Genomic DNA, 18,083 nt, shown 5'->3' with positions numbered 1-18,083 from the left:
CTTGTTTCCCCAACCACTCCTGCAGGTTGTATATTTCTATAGCCACTATATCCCTTAAGAGTCTTGCTTTGTGTGCACTGACGAGTGTGCACACAATTGGTGAATGTTCAATTATTGACAAATGTTCAATAACCAGTCAAAGATGATTTCCAAAAGTGGTCGGAAATTAGGAGATTTCGTTTGTTTCTCCCTAGATCTGTGGGGCCAAGGTAAATTTAGTGACACCAATGGCCACTAATTATGGTAACCACAGACAAAAAAATAGAACCAAGGTGTGCTTTGCGATTTCAGGGTCTCATCTCCACCCACCAGTGGGCAACATCCCTCCAATTTTCTGAAGTATTTTTATTTTATTCAGATAGAATCAATAAATACTTATGGCATAAAAGCAGACCACTTGGATAATTGTGTCCATTATGGCCTTTAAACCTAATATTACTTCCCAACTTTCACTGTGAAGCCTAGAAAATTAAGGTGTTTCTCATGATCATCCAGATATCTATTAATGTAAGGAGACTTCCTGCCCCAGCTATCCTTTCAGATGCAAACACGAGGAAATCTGCAGATGCTGGAAATTCAGGCAACACACCTAAGGCAAGGAGTATAGTAAGAGAGACAGAGGGAGAAAAAGGAGAGAGAAAAAAAATATAATAATAAAAGATAAATAAATAACACATGGGGTACGAAGGGGAGGTGGGGCATCAATGGAAGTTAGAGAAGTCAATGTTCATGCCATCAGGTTGGAGGCTACCCAGATGGAATATAAAGTGTTGTTCCTCCAACCTGAGTGTGGCTTCATCTTGACAGTAGAGGAGGCCGTGGATAGACATATCAGAATGGGAATGGAACGTGGAATTAAAATGTGTGGCCACTGGGAGATCCTGCTTTCTCTGGCGAACAGAGCAATTGACTTCAGCAAAACGGTCTCCCAGCCTGCATCGGGTCTCGTCAATATACAGAAGGCCACATCGGGAACCTCGGAGGAGATGGTAAAGACCCAGCACGGATGAGAGCTGGGATCAGAGGGGGGCTAGGGGTGTCAGTGGAGAGGGGAGGGTTGGGGTGAGAGGAAGAAGGAGCCTCTGAGGGCCCAGGAGTAGATGATGGGATGTGAGGGAGATGGGGTTGCAGAGTGGTGGTGGGGGAAGGGGAGACGGGAGTCACAATAGCAGCACATGAAGACCTGGCCTGGAGTTCAAGGCTGGAGTCACAGCTGGTGGTCGCGCAATCGCTTTGAAGGTGTCCATGGTCGTTGGAGCCCGCATTGATGTTGCTGGAGTCCGGGTTTTGAAAATGCCCTGGGGTGCTGGAGCCGGCAAGATCAATGGCAGGGGCTGCAATCTGAACTTCCTGCCTGCTAGCGTCGGGACCAGCAGGCTCTGGGGTCTGCAGATGTAATATCTTGCGATCTCTCCTCTACTGTCAAGATGAATCCACACTCAGGTTGGAGGAAAAACACGTTATATTCCGTCTGGGTAGCCTCCAACTTGATGGCATGAACATCGATTTCTCTAACTTCCGTTAATGCCCCACCTCCCCTTTGTACCTCATCTGTTATTTATTTATCTTTTCTCCTTTTTCTCCCTCTGACCCTCTCACTATACTCCTTGCCCATTTTCTGGGCTTCCCTTCTCCCCCTTTCTTTCTCCCTCGGGTTCTCATCTGTCCCATGATCCTTTCATATCCCTTTTGCCAATCAACTTTCCATTCTTAGCTCCATCCCTCCCCCTCCTGTCTTCTCCTATCATTTTGGATCTCCCCCTGCCCCTCACACTTTCAAATCTCTTACTATCTCTTCTTTCCGTTAGTCCTGACGAAGGGTCTTGGCCCGAAACGTTGACTGTACCTCTTCCTAGAGATGCTGTGTTCACCGGCAATTTTTATGTGCATTGCTATCCTTTCAGACACTGGATTTCACACTGCATCAATCCTGGGATGAAAAGTGTTTCCATTAACGCCGCAAATCAAATTTCCTTTACCCTTTTCTGTTGACCTATCTCCTCTGATCTGGCCTCTCATAATTCATATTTCCCTCATTTAAATCCCTGCTCCATCCTAATCAATCTTTTCTTATTGCTTAAATTCTTTCATCCTGGCAATGTTCTTGGAAATCTCTTCTATATCAAGCATGTTGCTCATGGTGATAAACAACATACAGAGACCATCCAACTGGGATCTAACAGCCTCCCTGCTTTTACATTCTGTACCTAAGTCACCTAAGTCAAGCTGTAAGTCAAACTTGTAAGTCACTTCTTACAAGTGTAGTTAGGAGGGAAATCCACCTGTCAGTGACTACAATATCCCATGTGCCTTTTCAACACCTTCGTTATCTGTCCTTCCCAACATGTCAATGTATTATTCAAAGGTTTTAGAATGAACAATTTCCTATTTTCTGACTAACTGGTGCTTGCAGTCTATATCTTGTTAGTTATATGGCCAATATATCTCAATGTAAAATCAGAACAAGCCTCTGATATGCTCTTTCCTAAAACAATCTCCCCTGCAGACCCCTCTGCCTGAATCTGTTCCCTACTTTTATTTGATGATTTGCCACATCTTAAAGGGTTAAATTATGTGCAGTGATCCTTTCTGGTGGGGTGATTTTGAAAGTTTAATTTTCATCCTACAGGCAGTGTAAATCAGGTACTCATGCCAAGGCTGTGGTTCCTTGATGAATAATGAAACTTTCAAGAGATAAAGCTGATAATTGTGTTGAATATGGATCAAAGATAACAAAATGAAACTGAAAGAATAGATCTGGTATAATCTAACTCAAGGGTTTCCAACCTGGGGTCCACATACCCCTTGCTTAATTATTGGTCCATGACGTAAAAAAGGTTGGCAACCACTGATCAAAATGTTTAACATCTATTCCTAAACCTGTGTTCATCATCACTGAGGACAGGTGGATTTCCCTCTTCACTACACTTGCAAGAAGTTCAGGCCAGCTTGACTTAGGTGAGCACTCCATCCCATTTCACCCTTTATAAATAAGACCATAGACATTGAAGCAGAATTAGGCCATTTAAACCCAATGAGCCTGCTCCACTATTCTATCATGGCTGATTTCCAACTCTACTCCATTCTTCTGCCTTCTCCCTGTAAACTATGACACACTGACTAATCAAGAACCTATCCACATTTGCTTTAAGTATACCAATGAGTTGCCCTGCACAATCATCTATGGAAATGAATTCCACAGATTCACTACCCTCTGGCAAAGAAATTCCTCCTCATTTCTGTTTTAAATGGTTGTCCTTCTATTCTGAGGGTGTGCTCTCTGGTCCTAGACTCATCCACTATTACATCCTCTCCATGTTCTGTCTAACTAGTCCTTTCAATATTCCATAAGTTTCAATGAGATTCCCCCCCCCCCACCCCCAATTCTTCTAAAGTCCAACAAGTAAAGGAAAAGAGTCGTCAAAAATGTTAACCCTTTTATTCCCTGAATCATTCTTGTGAACCCCTCCGGATCCTTGCCTATGTCAACACATCTTTTCTTAGATAAGGGGTCCAAAACTGTTCACAATACTCCAAGTGTGGTCTGACCAATGCCTTAGAAAGCCTCAGCATTACATCCTTGCTTTTATATTCTAGTCCTCATGGAATAAATGCTAATATTGCACTTGCCTTCCTTACCACCAACTCAACTTGCAAATTAAGGAATCCTGCACAAGGACTTCCAAATCCCTTTGCATCTCTGATTTTTGGATTTGTTCTGCACTTAGAAAAAAGTCTATGCCTTTATTCCTTCTACCAAAGTGCATGACAATACAATTCCCACACTATGTTCCATCTGCTAATATTTGCTCATTCTCCTAATCTTTTTAAGTCCTTCTGCAGACTCACTGCTTCCTCAGCACTACCTACCCCTCCACCTACCTTCGTATTGTCCACAAAACCATCAATTCTGTCATCTAAATCATTGACTTATAATATGAAGGGAAGCAGCCCCAACCCTGACCAATGTGGAACTCTACTAGACACAGACAGCCAATCAGAAAAGTCCCCCTTTACTCCCACTCTTTGCCTCCTGCCAGTCAACTAATCTTCTATCTATGCTAGTATCTTTCCTGTAATACCATGGGCTTTTATCTTGTTTAAGTGGACTCACATGCAGCATCTTGTCAAAGATCTTCTGAAAATCCAAGTACACAACATCTACTGACTGTCGTTTGTCTATATTGCCTGTTATTTCATCAAAGAATTTGGTTTTCTCAATAGAAGGATTAATCTGATACAATTTCATGGGGCCCTGAATTCTGTGGTATCACAGACCATCCTGAAGATCACTTGGAGGAAGTGGATTTCTGCTCAGGTGAATGAGCTCCGCCATTGTCAAAGGCTTCAGTATTACATGAGCAGACATTTTCAGAATTTTAAAAAAGTTATGGAGTTGCAGAAGGGAAGATCTGCAGGAAGTCGGAATAAATTTATATCACCCTATCCCATCACCAGCTCAGCTCCCATTGCCTGCATGACACCTACCCAGTGCACTCAGCAACACGACGCATGCTCTCCTCCGATACAAACACATGGCAAGCAAAGCGATTGACTACTGGGTGCTTGGTGATGAATCCAAAGTAGCTGAAAGAGATGTGACACAATGAGCAGCATGGAGCAGAAGAACAGAGAATGTGGACATAGTGTTGTGATCCTAGAACGTTAAAAATTGCACTAAAATTGGAGATCACATTAATGTTAGAGATCATACTATAGGGAGAACCATACAGACCTCCCATTAGAGATGAATTTAGCCAAACTCACATGGATGACTGAGTCATATGCCCATTTGATAATCATGCCCAGTTTTAATCCCCATTCACATCAATGATGAAAGTGGTAGGAGTATTAGGTGCCTTCCTGCCAAGTGAGTTAAGCTATAAACAAGCTTAGAGGACATAGAACAATCATGTTTAAGTTATGCTCTCATGGATCTATTATATACCTGAGAGCATAGCTTCTTGTAGTCACTATAAGAAGGAATATACTAAAAGGAACAGAACGTAACAAGCAATTATAAGACAGGCACATTGAAAAATAAATACATACACAGAACTTTGTACTGATGCCAATATTTATCCCATAATTATCAACACTTAAAAATGATAGAGCATCTAATTATCTAATTACTTGACAGCTGATTCTAAGAGGAAGCTGTATGTAAGTTTACATTTGCAAGTCCTACTATAATAAATGCATTTCAAAAATACTTCATTGATTCTGGAGAGTTTTGGAAGGTACGAAGTTTGTGAAAGGTGCTATGCACCTTTAATAATGGGAACATGCGTACAAAGTTCAGAGGAGTGAACATCCAACTATATGGGCTTTTTATTAATTGCAACTATATGGGTTTTATTAATTGCAGATGCAATTTGATTTGAAAACAATCTTTAACTCACTCCAATTTTAAACCACTAAATCACCAAATATACATTAAGACCAACATAACCCTAACCCTAAGCATAACAAGTCTGGAATGTGGATTGAAAATGAATAAATTGGTAAAGACAGCAGTTACCAGAAAGAAAACATTTCCACAAGATGTGAGACTGAGTGAGGAGGATTGGTGAAAAACAAAGAGAGAGTCTCCACATTGGAAATCTGCTTCTGTTGGCTTGTAAAATGATGGAAATAAATACAGAATAATTATGTTTCAAGTGACCTCCAGGGGGGTCACAGAAATCAAAACCTAATTCTGAACTGCTCAAGGGATGATCAATGATAGTTGATTTTAGTTCACTGCTGAGACTAAGGCTAATGAATACCGTATATCAATGATTATTCAGAGGTCATTTAGATGGCCTAGGTCACAAACTATTAATGGTGTGAGGTTAGTTGGGATTAACATTGATGTAAAACTTCAACAATAAAATTACTTCACTAATGATAGCACCTTATAATCATTCAAGATTTCAATTCAACAAAAAGGACATCAGGAGTTTAATGAATTGATCTCAATCCTTACCAGCTGTTTTTAGGATGGCATCCACAGAATGAAATGTTCTTCATTTGGAAAAAATGGCTGCATCTTTCACTCTGAGAGAAAAGAAGATCAAACAGACATAAAGTTACATTCAAACAACAGGAATTCTGCAGATGCTGGAAATTCAAGCAACTTTGATGTATAAAGTGACATTCAGTCACTCTCCCACTGACCAACCACCAAATAATCAACCATGTGGAGATGTTCAACTAACCTCTAATATAAATACCACAGGATGACAGGTACCTTGCTCAGCATGATAGTGGAAAGAACAGCATTCATCCAATGCTTTGTATTGGGTGTCACAGAAATTTTGTCTTATTGTATAGAATTCAGAGGGAGTAATGTTCTGCATTCACCCCAAACCTGAAATACTCATTTCAGGTAGGTAGCACCATCAATTTGCGGGAGACTTCCGGGAGAGGTGGGATGTCTGCAATAGAGTAGTTCCTTAGCAGCTAGCCAGCGAGTTTAAATAATGTTAGCCATGCTAATGAACGAATGACACCTGTTAAACTCACCTCAACATGTCTTTTACAGTCTTAACCCACCATGGGCAATAGAAAAGTCACTGTTGCAAACAGTGCAGCGAGCAACACTGTCATTATTTTTGACCTCTGTTAGGCAGGGGTACACTTTAGTGTAGTCTGGGGTGACGTACGTTTCATATTTTCTTTTTTGGAACACTCTCACTCTTGCTCTCGCGCTCGCTTTCTTGCTCTTGCTCTCTCTCTCGCGCGTGCTTGCTTTCTCGCTCTTGCGCTCTCTCGCACTCACGCTGTCTCGCGCTTACATTCGCTCTCTCGCTCTTTCTTGCGCGTTCTCTCACGCTCACTCTCAAAAAAAATCAATTTCCAGGACATTGTATATAATTTGCGGGCATCAGGGATCCACTATTAATATGCGAGAGGCTCCCGGAACTTCCGGGAGAGGTGGGATGTCTGGCTCATTCCAAACTTCAAGATTTCATCTTGCCTTGAAGATATTGATACTTATTGAGGTTCTGAATCTCACTTAACTAGCCAGTCTCACTTAATGAGTATGAATGTCCAGAGACTATTTTACATCAATGTAGCATTACCAAATCCAATCCAAGCACATATTCATAAGCTACAGAGGCTACTGAATACTGAAATAAAAATAAAAAATGTTGGAACCAGCAGGTCACTCATCTCTGGGAGAGCGAGTGAAACCGTGTTAATGTTTCAGTTCCAAAAGCAAAAAATACTGCCGATTCTGGAAATCTAAACTAAAAATAGAAATTGTTTGAAATTGAACAGACATGGCTGAGTGCAATGTCAGGTGTTCATACTATACCCCTTTTGTCTTCTATGAATGGACTGATTCATCATTAGATAAGCAGTAGACAAGAAGATAGGCTGACAGATGTATGGAAAGACAAGTGTACCTCATTAGATAAACTGATTGTCCTACCTTGTCCTCCAATCCATACTCGTTCAAACTCATAGCTAACTTAACTCCTTGAATGCTGACCTCTAAATCACAACTTGCAGGAGGGCGCAAGTGAACTGTCAACTTTCTAGTGGTAGCAATCTGTAAGAGAATGAAGTTGAAATTAACATTAAATCCATGTATTAGTCAGTGCAATTTTAAATCAGTTATTAGTCTATGCAATGCTAAAGCATGATATTTTCCTACATCATGTTAAAACTCTGGTGTTCAACTCTATAACATTGTGTAATGTTGTATAGATTAATAACAACACATAATGTTCAGCCCAAGAATTAGCACAATATTAACCCATAGTTTTGATTTAACGTAGAACAGTATAGCACAGTATAGGCCCTTCTGCCCATGATGTTCTGCCAACCTTTTAACCTACTCCAAGATCAATCTGAGGCTGCCCTCCCCACATAGTCCCCCAGGTTTCTTTCATCCATGCGTCTAATTAACAGCTTTTTAAAAATATCCCTAGCGTATTTGCCTCTACCATCACTCTTGGCATCACATACTATGCACACACCAATTTGGATATAAAAAAAGTACCTCTGACATTCCTCCTATATTTTCCTCCTTTCACCTTAAAATTGGATCCTCTTGTATTAGCCATTTCTGTCCTGGGAAAAAGGCATTGGTTGTCCATGTATGCCTCTAATCAAATCACCTCTCATCCTCCTTTGCTCCAAAGAGAAAAGCCCCATCTTGCTCAATGCATCCTCATAAGGCATGCTCTCGAATCCAGGTAGCACCCTGGTAAATCTCCTCTACACCATCTCTATATCTTCCACATCCTTCCTATAATGAGGCAACCGCAAATGAACATCATACTCCACGTTTAATCTAGCCAGAGTTTTGTAGAGCTGCAACATTTCATCATGGCCATTGAACTCAGTCCCACGACTGATGAAAGCCAACACACTCTACACCTCTGTAAACACCCTGTGAAATTGCACAACAACTTAAGGGATCTACAGTATATCCCTCTGCTCCTCTACACAGGGGAGAATCCTGCACAAAGGGCAAGACTTTTACATGGAGGGTATTCGGAACATGGTACAATTATAACATTTAAAAGTAATTTAGATAGGTACATGGATGCTGAAATCTTAAAGGGACATGGGCAAATGTGTGCAGGTAATACCTCAGCTCCTTCGTTCCAAGAAAGAAGACTCAACCTATCTAACCTCTCTTTATAATTCAAGCCCTCCAGTTCTACTGGAACTCCTGTTAATCTTTTCTGCATCCTCTTGCTTAATCATATTCTTCCTACTGCACAGTGACCAGAATGCACACAACATTCCAAGAGCAATTTAACCAATGATTTGTACACTATGGCATTCCAACTCCTACACTTAATACATCAGTTGATGAAGGCAAGAATTCTTCACTCTGTTAACCAGTGTCACCGCTTTCAGAGAATTATGTATCTGTATCCATCCTCAGAATATTTCCACTGTCCTAGAAATCACTTGGTGTGATGGAACTCTGGGCAGACAGCCTGCTCAAGGAATCTAAGGTCAGGCTTGAGGGCAAAGTGGCCCAGTATACGCAGCAACGCTATTTACTCATTTAGAGATATGTTAAGTATCTCTGCCTCCCGGCGAAACAAACTCGCGCCTCCCATTTACACCTGTAACTAATTAACCTACTAACTCAAACATCTTTGGAATGCATGAGGAAACCCATGCAGTCACAGGCAGAATGTATAAAGCTTTTCCAGACAGTGGCAGGAATTGATCCCGGGCAGCTGGCGCTGTGCTAGCATTATATTAACTACTGTGCTACTGTGCCATCCTTGACAGGAGACGGAATACTTCAAGCCTGGCTGGCAGAGTATGATTAAGGTCTTAATACTGGGTACGTCCGTCTTGGATAAAACACTGAGGCAGTTTCAATTACCCTGCTAACAGGTTTCTTGGACTTTGGAAAGACAATTTGATAGTGCAGTAGTATTCCAGTGCTATAGTAGGTTGGAGGGGAAAGCAGTATAATAGATAAATATCGAGAAGGTGTATAATGACAGATATGCTCAATTTCATTTTGAGACTGACTGTGGTGGACCCCTGATTAGGATCACAGTTTGTACGTATCATACAGCAGAAATAGAATTACACTGAATTTTTGAGCTGAGCAGTCTTCGCATTCCTAGAATAATGAGAGAAGAAAACTCCGATCACTATTTGTAACCATTTGCATTGGTCATTGTACTCCTCCTGGTACAGGTCTTTGTCTCTCCCCTCTCTCTTCCACATTGCCTTGTATAGATCTTAAATTCCCATTTTAGTTTATTACCATATTCCATTTATTTTAACAATTTATTCACTAGAGCACTTTTCCAAATTTCCCGACCACTAAAACTGAAATAAAATCAACCTCCCATGGACAGTGAAGTGATCAGCTTGGAAGACAACACTGCCAAGGAAACAAGACTTGCAAACGTCCAGCCTAAAGACTTTCTTCCCTAGTTGAAGGTCTTTTATCACTACACTTCTGTTCTCTTCCTTGTACTTTAAGTTTGATTATCTGAATAATGAACTTACTCTTCACCATCATTTTGTAATAAAGCAATTATTTCCTCCACCTAATGATTATGCCTCACCTTCTGCATTGCAGCACACAGGATATCATTACCCTGGTGATAGGGCACTTCCACAGATCCCAGGAATTGCACATTGAACTTCTCCACCCAGATGCTGCTCTTCTTTATCCCTGAATCAGCACACACCAGAAAATGAGTTTACTTACGATCAGCTTAATAAGTGGCTGATAAAGTTTTGCTTGTTAACAACACGTATGCATTGAATAATTTCCTCAATAAAAACAGTATAAATAAGCTAGTTCTAAAATCTGCAGACAAATCATTAACTCCATGATTAAATTTCTCACGCAAATGGAGGGTGTAAAAGTTCAATCAAAAACCAATGTATTATGACTAAACAAAGGAGACTACAACAAGATGAGGGAGGAGTTGGCCAGCAGAGACTGGGAACACCAGCTATATGGTGGAGCAGTTGAGGAACAGTGGCAAACTTTCAGATAGATTTTTCAGAGTCGCACGATATATTAAAACAGATAGTAAAAGTTTTTAAGAGTTACATAATGTGGAAAAGTATGACTAACGTGAAGATAGGAATGATGTGTTCACTCCCCTTTAACTACTGATGAGACCTGAAGCTGGGACACAGGGCAAAGTTAGAACTTGAAATACTCCGTTATTCAGTAAAACCCGCAACTACAAAATCGCAAACTCAAAATTCAGCACCATCAATACCACTCAGTACAGTAATGGAAATTTGAAGGAGGTGCCTTTACTCCAACAGGCAGAAGGAAGAAGGGAAACAGCCCCTTATGTGTTGTAAATGTGAGAAGATCCTGTGAATTTTCTGCCACTTCTACCTGGTGGTAGGCTTCAGCCACGTCCAATTTTGCAAAGTAGCGACCATCGTTCAATTTTGCAAAGAGATCTGCTGGTATCAGTAATAGGTACGATATGTCCTCAGAGCCGCTTTGAGACCAGTTGAGAACAACGTTCCCTCTAACGTGTGCACGCGCACACATCATTTGCTACTAGCACATAAAAAAAATTAAACTGTACACAAAAGGTTGTCACCCTCAACTCTGTTGGCATGTTAAGTACATTTCAAAATTATACAAATCACTTTTCCTTTTCTGGTTTCTGATGCGGACTGTGTTGACAACATGGAGTTAACGATGATTTGCCCGCAGGTTTTAGAACTAGTTTATTTATACTGTTTTTATTGAGGAAATTATTCAATGCATACGTGTTGTTGTCAACAGGCAAAAATTTGCACAGCACAAGACTTTTGTGCACACTGATGATTAAAAATTAGAAGAAACACTGGTTGAAAGGTCTGCACACAACCTCATTGTACCATTGGTTTTCTTGATAATGACCACTGGAGCTGCCCAATTTGAGTAGTTGACAGCTTTGATCACACCAGCTTGTTGCAGGTAATCTAGATCTTGCTCCATGATTGGGGAGGCAGCGTATGGGTTGCCTAACCCTAACCCTTTTGGGCAGAAGATTGGCTTTGCATCCGGATGGAGATGGGGTTCTGCTTACAGTTCAGTGTAGCAACCTAAACCTTCTCGAAAATCTGCGCATCTATGTTTGCTAATGATACTAAACTGAGCGGAAAAGCAAATTATGTAGAGGATGCAGAGAGATTGATAGGTTATGCAAGTGGGCAAGGGTTTTTGGCAGATGGAGTACAACATTGATAAAGTGAAGTCATCCACTTTGGAAGGAAAATAGAAGATCAGATTAATATTTAAATGGTGGAAAATTGCAGCATGCTGTTGTGCAGAGGGAATTGAGAATGCTTGTGCATAAATCACAAAGGTTAGTTTGCAAAAGTAACAGGTTGTCAAGAAAGCAAATGGAATGTTGGCCTTCATTGCCAGAGGGATTGATTGTAACAGCAGAGAGCTTATGCTGCAATTGTACAGAGTAATGGTGCTGTGTGCACTTCTAGGTTACTTGTGGAAGGATATATTGACTTTGGAAGCAGTGTAGAGGAGTTTCAGCGGGGGTTGATTCAGAGATGAGGGGAGAGGAGAGACTGAGTCACCTGGGACTATACTTGCTGGAATTCAGAAGAAATACAGACCTTATAGAAATGAATAAAATTAAGAGCTCGATAAGATAGTGGCAGGAAAGTTGGTTCGACTGATAAGTGAGACTAGAACTAAGGGACATAGCTTCAAGATTCAGGGGAATAGGTGAGACAAACGACAGAGATGAGGAGAAAATGCTTTTCTCAGAGAGTAGCGAATCTGTGGCATTCTCTGCCCAGGGCTGCAGTAGAGGCTACCTCATTAAATATAAATATATTTTTATATATAGTATAGCAGAGGAATTAAAAGTTATAGGGAAAAAGTAGATACGGATTTGAGTCCACAGCCAGATCAGGAATAGCAGAGCAGCCTTGACGAGCCACATCAGCTATTCCTTCTCCAACTTAGGACACTCTATCTCAAAGTACTTTCACAAACGCTAAACACACCAATGGACATAGGAAACACATTTTTGTTTAAGAGTGCAGAAATGGGCGGGAGGGGGAGTTACATTCTCAAATATCAGCCAGGAATATTCTAGGCACTTAAACACTTTAGGACATACCCATAAATTCCTTGGCCTGGTTGACTACTTCATGTGCATAGTATGCTGGGAAGATTCCACGTTCCCCTGTTCTCATGTTGTAGCCTTTGTACCAATAGTCATCCTCCTCTTCTTCAACATATAATGGGTCATCAACATCTAACTCCAATTCATCCTGGTGTCGTGGTATAAACCTTTAGAAAGCAGAAGATTATCAGATTAAAAGAGCAGCTGAATTGGAAGAATAAATTGGCAAAATGTGTTCAGTTCACACGTCAACAATAAATTATCTTTAAATTGAAAGGCACACGGGAAGGGGAAATGGGGGTACTCCACGGACAACATTCATCTGCCCAAGAATGAAGTTAATCAAGTGTTTAAGTAGGTTCAGTGTTCAACAGCTTTAGTCAGTGAGGAAAGACAAAGCCTATGCATTACTGAACAACAGAGATTACTAAGTATTCATGCTTTGTTTTGTTCAAGGACAACTAAAATATAGTATCCAATCGTAAGACCAGAGGTTCAAACAGGAGCATGGAGATCTCAGAAAATTAAATCAGTATTTAAGATCTGGTATCTGCGTAAATGACAATAACACTCTTCAAAGACTGGAATCAAAACAGGAAACATTGAATGCACTCTGCAAGCATGAAGAGCAGAACTGCATTAATGTCACTAGAACCAGGAAAAGATAGCAAAATTAAGTTCTATGCTGAGACAAATATGATAGGGGAGGAGAGAGAAGGAAGTCTGATAAAGTGAAGGAAGGAGAAATTAAATCACAACAAGGACAATAGTGACAAGTAAGAAAGGATGATAATTTTGTACTTATTTACATTTTTACTTCTTTCATTTCTTCACTTTAATGATTGTGGAGAGTTATGGCAAGGCCAGTCTTTAATGCCCTTGAGAAAATGAGTATAACCTGTCATCTTGAAACCAGAGGTGTTGTTGGGAGTTCCAGGATTGAGACCCAATAGTGATGAAGGAACAGCAATGCATTTTCAGATCAGGGCAGTTTCTGACATGCAGGTGTTTCCATGCACCTGTTGCTGTGTCCTTGGTGACAGACTTTTCAGATTAGAGGGATGCTGTTGGAAATAGCACTGGTGAATTAGCGCAGTGCATTCTGTTGTACATTGGTGGTGGAGGAAATGAAGGTTTGGGGGAGGCTGGGTACCATTCAGGCAGGCTACTTTTCCTCAATGCTCTCAGGCTTCTTAAGTGTTGTTGAAGCTACAGATGAAGGAAAACAGAATATTTAAACTTTCTGTTAGCATGATGTATATAAAGGCTATGAGACATCAGGAGTTGAGCCATTCAATAATTCTCTGCTTTTAACATACTCTAGCAGCCACAATATTTACATGGCCTGTGTAGTAAGTTTCAATTAAATGGTAAAACTCAAAATATTGATGTGATGACCATGGTAATGGCCAGTGCAAATTGTTAGTCTCTCTCTTACTGGAGAAAGTTATTGTATGGCCTTGAACTTGTGATTTTCAGTCTACATATCGATGTGGTTTAGATTTTGATTCACTTTCTGAGGCATGGTGAAAAAGAAATGAATGGTGTGTCTACAGGAGGCTAAAAGAGTCGAATCGTTATCAGAAGTTGCTAGTATTCACTGTTGAGTCCTGAAGGATGCAATATGCTGAGTTGAAAGATGAGATCCAGTTCCTCAATTTATATTAAGCTGGAATGAAACAGTATAGGAGGCACAGCACAGAGAGGTCAGAGTGGTAATGAGATAGAGAATTGAAGAGACAGTTGACTAAAATCTCAAGCTCATTTTTTCTCAGTGAATGGCGGCATTCCACCAAGTGTTCATCGATTCTATATTTGGGGTCTCCAATGTGGAGGAGACCATATTGTGAACAGTGCATGGTGGTCATATATGTAAATTCTTGTTTTATCTGGAAAGAATTCGGGGTGTTTAATGTTGGGAACAATGCCAGCAAAAGGTCACAGAGAAAAGGAAAAAGACCAAATACTAATACTAATCCCATATCAGACATGGGAGCCTCTATAAAATACAAATAACAGGAGTTCAAGGCCCAGCACACCTTCTAAAGATCCCCAGGGGATAGAAAATAATTTCTGTCCTTTCCATAGAAAGAGCTACACCTCTACTCAAGCTGTTCAAGTATCTGGTATCTGCCCAATAATGCCAAAAGGAAGAACAAATCCAACAGGATAATTATAACCCATGAATCTAATCTCAATCATCCCCTCTTGTTGGACATGATGGGAGCTTCTGCCTCCCATTTACTTGTTTGGCTACGCAGGTCTCCTTAGCCAAGGGGTTTCCCTATGGCAATGAGCTCCATGGCTAGTAACCACGATTGAGCATGTTCCCATGGAGAAGTCATAGGCAAATAACAGGAGAGAGGGGAGTCTACACATTCCATCATATCCAGCAGGAGGGGGTGAGAGATGATATGGGCGGCTGGCCGACACATGGTGACCTTGATCCGTCCCCATTGAAGACCTGCCCTTGCCACAGCTGATTTCAGCTTATACATGGAGCCATTCACTGCGAGGGAAAACACCAGCAGATCCGTAGCACCAGCTAATACAGGCAGTTTCCACATGGAAGCAAGCATTAACTCTTGAATTTCTTCAAGAGAAAGACATTCAGTAGCTTGGACCAATAAAGCTAGTGCAATAAGGAAGAGAAGGGAGAAAGCACTGAGAAACTCTGGTCCTTTTCTCATCACGTCTGACTTGCAACAGGGTACTAATGCCTTGTATTACAACACATACCACATAACCTGTGGTCCTTGAATATGGTGGCTAACTATTGTTACCACTTATAACAGTTCTTCATTGTCGTCGTTATTAGTTGTGGGAACATTAGCGAAAGTAAAGGTAATCTTGGCCTTATGCTGTTTTAGTGACCCTGAACTCTGCTCTGTAGTAAGTGATGCTGTATAGCGGCTGTGCTGATAAGCACCTCCTTTCAGTTTAAATCAATACTTACCGGAACACCGCTCGATGCGTCTGATCCCGTTCCTCACCATTTATTGTGCATGAGTAAAGGCCAAAAGACTCGGTACCTGATCAGGCAAGAAAGCACAAAGTCACCCCAGCAAGCAGGAACCCCAGTCCCTATGTCCACTCCCCCACAAACTCACCTCAATTTGTAACACCCACCCATCATCAAAATACCCACCTCAAGTTCAGTAGTTAGCCTATCACGAGAATGTTACTACTCATATCAACACCAGGCATCCACTTCCTGCTACAATTCACTCATGCACTTCAATTCCAGCAATTATTTCTCACCCTAAATTCCACTCTCCTTGCTGCATCAGTGTATTACACACAAAGAACAAATACTTTTGTAAATACCCAACACTTACACAATGCTCACGCACTGCCATTCTTTACCATAATAAACATTCAGATATCCAAGCCCCTACTATTTTCTAGGGAAAGAAATCTGACACATTAACTCTCTGGCTTACATGTGATTCATATCTACAACAATATGGTGGTTCGTAATTTCCCTTCAACACAATGAGAGAAGCCACCTTGTTCTATCAAACTACACACTGAAACACTGTCCAACAGGAGTCTGTTGCAGATGATGATGAAACAACACATGGAGTGAACCTACTATCTCATTGGTGCCACTGGAGCCTGAAGGATGTATAATATTAGCATTATGCTTAACGGGACTGATACAAAGTAGATCTAACAGCACCAAACCAGGCACAAATGAGGCCAAATATAGCAGCAGACTGCATAATTATCTACAAACATTCCTCACTCTACAGTTATCATTGAGAAAAGGGCAAAACTTGGGTTCAAGTGAAGAATGGTAGGCATGCCTGCTCATGAAATCACCACAACACAGCAACCCTTGTAGTTGCCTAACCCTAACCCTAACTTCATAACAAGAGGCTCAGATCAAAGCTCTGGTGGTGGACAGCTGAATAGCTGACAGGAGGAGACACTCCATGAGCAATTCTGTCCATAAAGATGGTGGAGGCCAGCATGCCAGCATGAAAGACAAAATGGACACTTTCAATCATCTTCAGCCGGTATTGGTAAATTGGTAATCCATTTCTACCTCCTCCTCAGGACCCCAACCTTACAGAAACTATTCTTTGGCCAATTTAATTCCATCTAGATGCTGTTGAGAAACAGAAGAACATTAGAAACAGTAGAAATTGATGGGACTGGGCAATATCCTGGATTAGTGAAGAAGACAGAGAACATAAATATTTGCTTCTCAAACAAAGTTATACCAGCATAATTACAACATTTGTATTTAGATCACACTATGTAAAGTTATCCCAGTCTCCACTCCCACCCCCAAAAATCAAAATAATGCTAATCCAGTTAGTTATCTTTCCATTGGTCTACTCAGCCAATCCAGGTAGTTATCTTCCTTTTCACCTGATCTCATATACCAGAGGTGTCGTACGCAATGGCGTGAACGATCATTTATGCACCAAAAAAAAATTATCTCTGATGAACAGTTTGAAAGTTGTTGGAGCACTTGGCTTCAAACTTCCTAATTTTCTTGTGAGGACAATGTCAACTTTCACTTTTCAAGCTTTTATATTCTTTACCAATGCCAGTGATTATTAAGGGGAGACAGGAAAATGAAGTTGGTCCCCACTTGAGACTCTTGTCACATGAATACTACTTTATTAGCTTGTGTTTTAATATTACCGCTGTGTGAAAGGCAAGAGCTGTTACAGTGAGGAGTGGAGAATGGAAGCCAAGATTGTGCTGCCATCAGCGAACAAATTTACAATAGGAGAGCTGAACTCTTGTGGTCAGGGAAGAATGTCTGCTTCAAAAGAGGCAACATTTGATGAATGTGACACCAAGGAGCTTTAGTACAGTAAAGTCATTAGGAATGAAGGGGAAAACACTGCATTGGCTGGAGTCACAGAAATGTTAGTAGTTGATGGAGGTCCATTATCTCAGCCCTAGGGTATTACTTCAAGATTCGCTGGGGGTAATGCTCCATGTTTAAACGTTTTCAACTGCTTTGTCAATGCCCTTCCCTTACTCATTAGCTGTGATTCAATGAACATTCCATATTTTTCAATTGCTCTTTCTCCTCAATTAATAAAGTAGCTCACAACACCCAGCTGAATAGTATTCCATTCCCACAGATCTTGATACTTTAATGCTTGTCCTCCATGTCCTTTAATGCCATTTCCCCTTCTAAGAATTTTGCATACCTCAATGAGATTATCTCTCATTCACCTAGACTCCAGTGAGCATTGAATAACTTTCTTCAATCTCTTTATCTCAGGAACTAAGAGAAAATAATTCCCAAGCTGAATACTGTAAATGCAAGTATAATCTTTCTTAAATATTAAAACCAAATTGCTCAACATTGCCTAGGCTGCTTCCAAAAACATCCCAACATATCTATCTATTAGGCATTTAACTAATCACAATTACAGTGGGTACTACAATAGCGTTTGGGTACACTACACCAAGTAACCCAAATTTAGACATACCAAGGCCTTATTGCCACATACA

General features: G+C 40.7%; 1 protein-coding gene across 3 annotated transcripts in view; it reads right to left on the bottom strand.

The window, feature by feature from the left end:
• mapk8ip2 (mitogen-activated protein kinase 8 interacting protein 2) overlaps positions 1 to 18,083 on the bottom strand; it is a 73,247-nt gene that overhangs the window by 6,401 nt on the left and 48,763 nt on the right. For all 3 annotated transcript variants that reach the window (XM_063072930.1, XM_063072931.1, XM_063072932.1), the window contains 6 exons: positions 15,553 to 15,628; positions 12,591 to 12,763; positions 10,047 to 10,156; positions 7,421 to 7,540; positions 5,969 to 6,039; positions 4,489 to 4,587 (listed from right to left, as the gene is read on the bottom strand). In XM_063072930.1, coding sequence (XP_062929000.1) covers positions 4,489 to 4,587; positions 5,969 to 6,039; positions 7,421 to 7,540; positions 10,047 to 10,156; positions 12,591 to 12,763; positions 15,553 to 15,628 — 649 coding nt within the window. The remainder of the gene's footprint in view (positions 1 to 4,488; positions 4,588 to 5,968; positions 6,040 to 7,420; positions 7,541 to 10,046; positions 10,157 to 12,590; positions 12,764 to 15,552; positions 15,629 to 18,083) is intronic.

Source organism: Mobula hypostoma, chromosome 20 (assembly GCF_963921235.1).
Source record: "Mobula hypostoma chromosome 20, sMobHyp1.1, whole genome shotgun sequence".
Classification (NCBI taxonomy): Eukaryota; Metazoa; Chordata; class Chondrichthyes; order Myliobatiformes; family Myliobatidae; genus Mobula; species Mobula hypostoma.
Note: the sequence above shows the minus strand (reverse complement) of the source record. Positions and strands in the feature narration are given on the sequence as shown.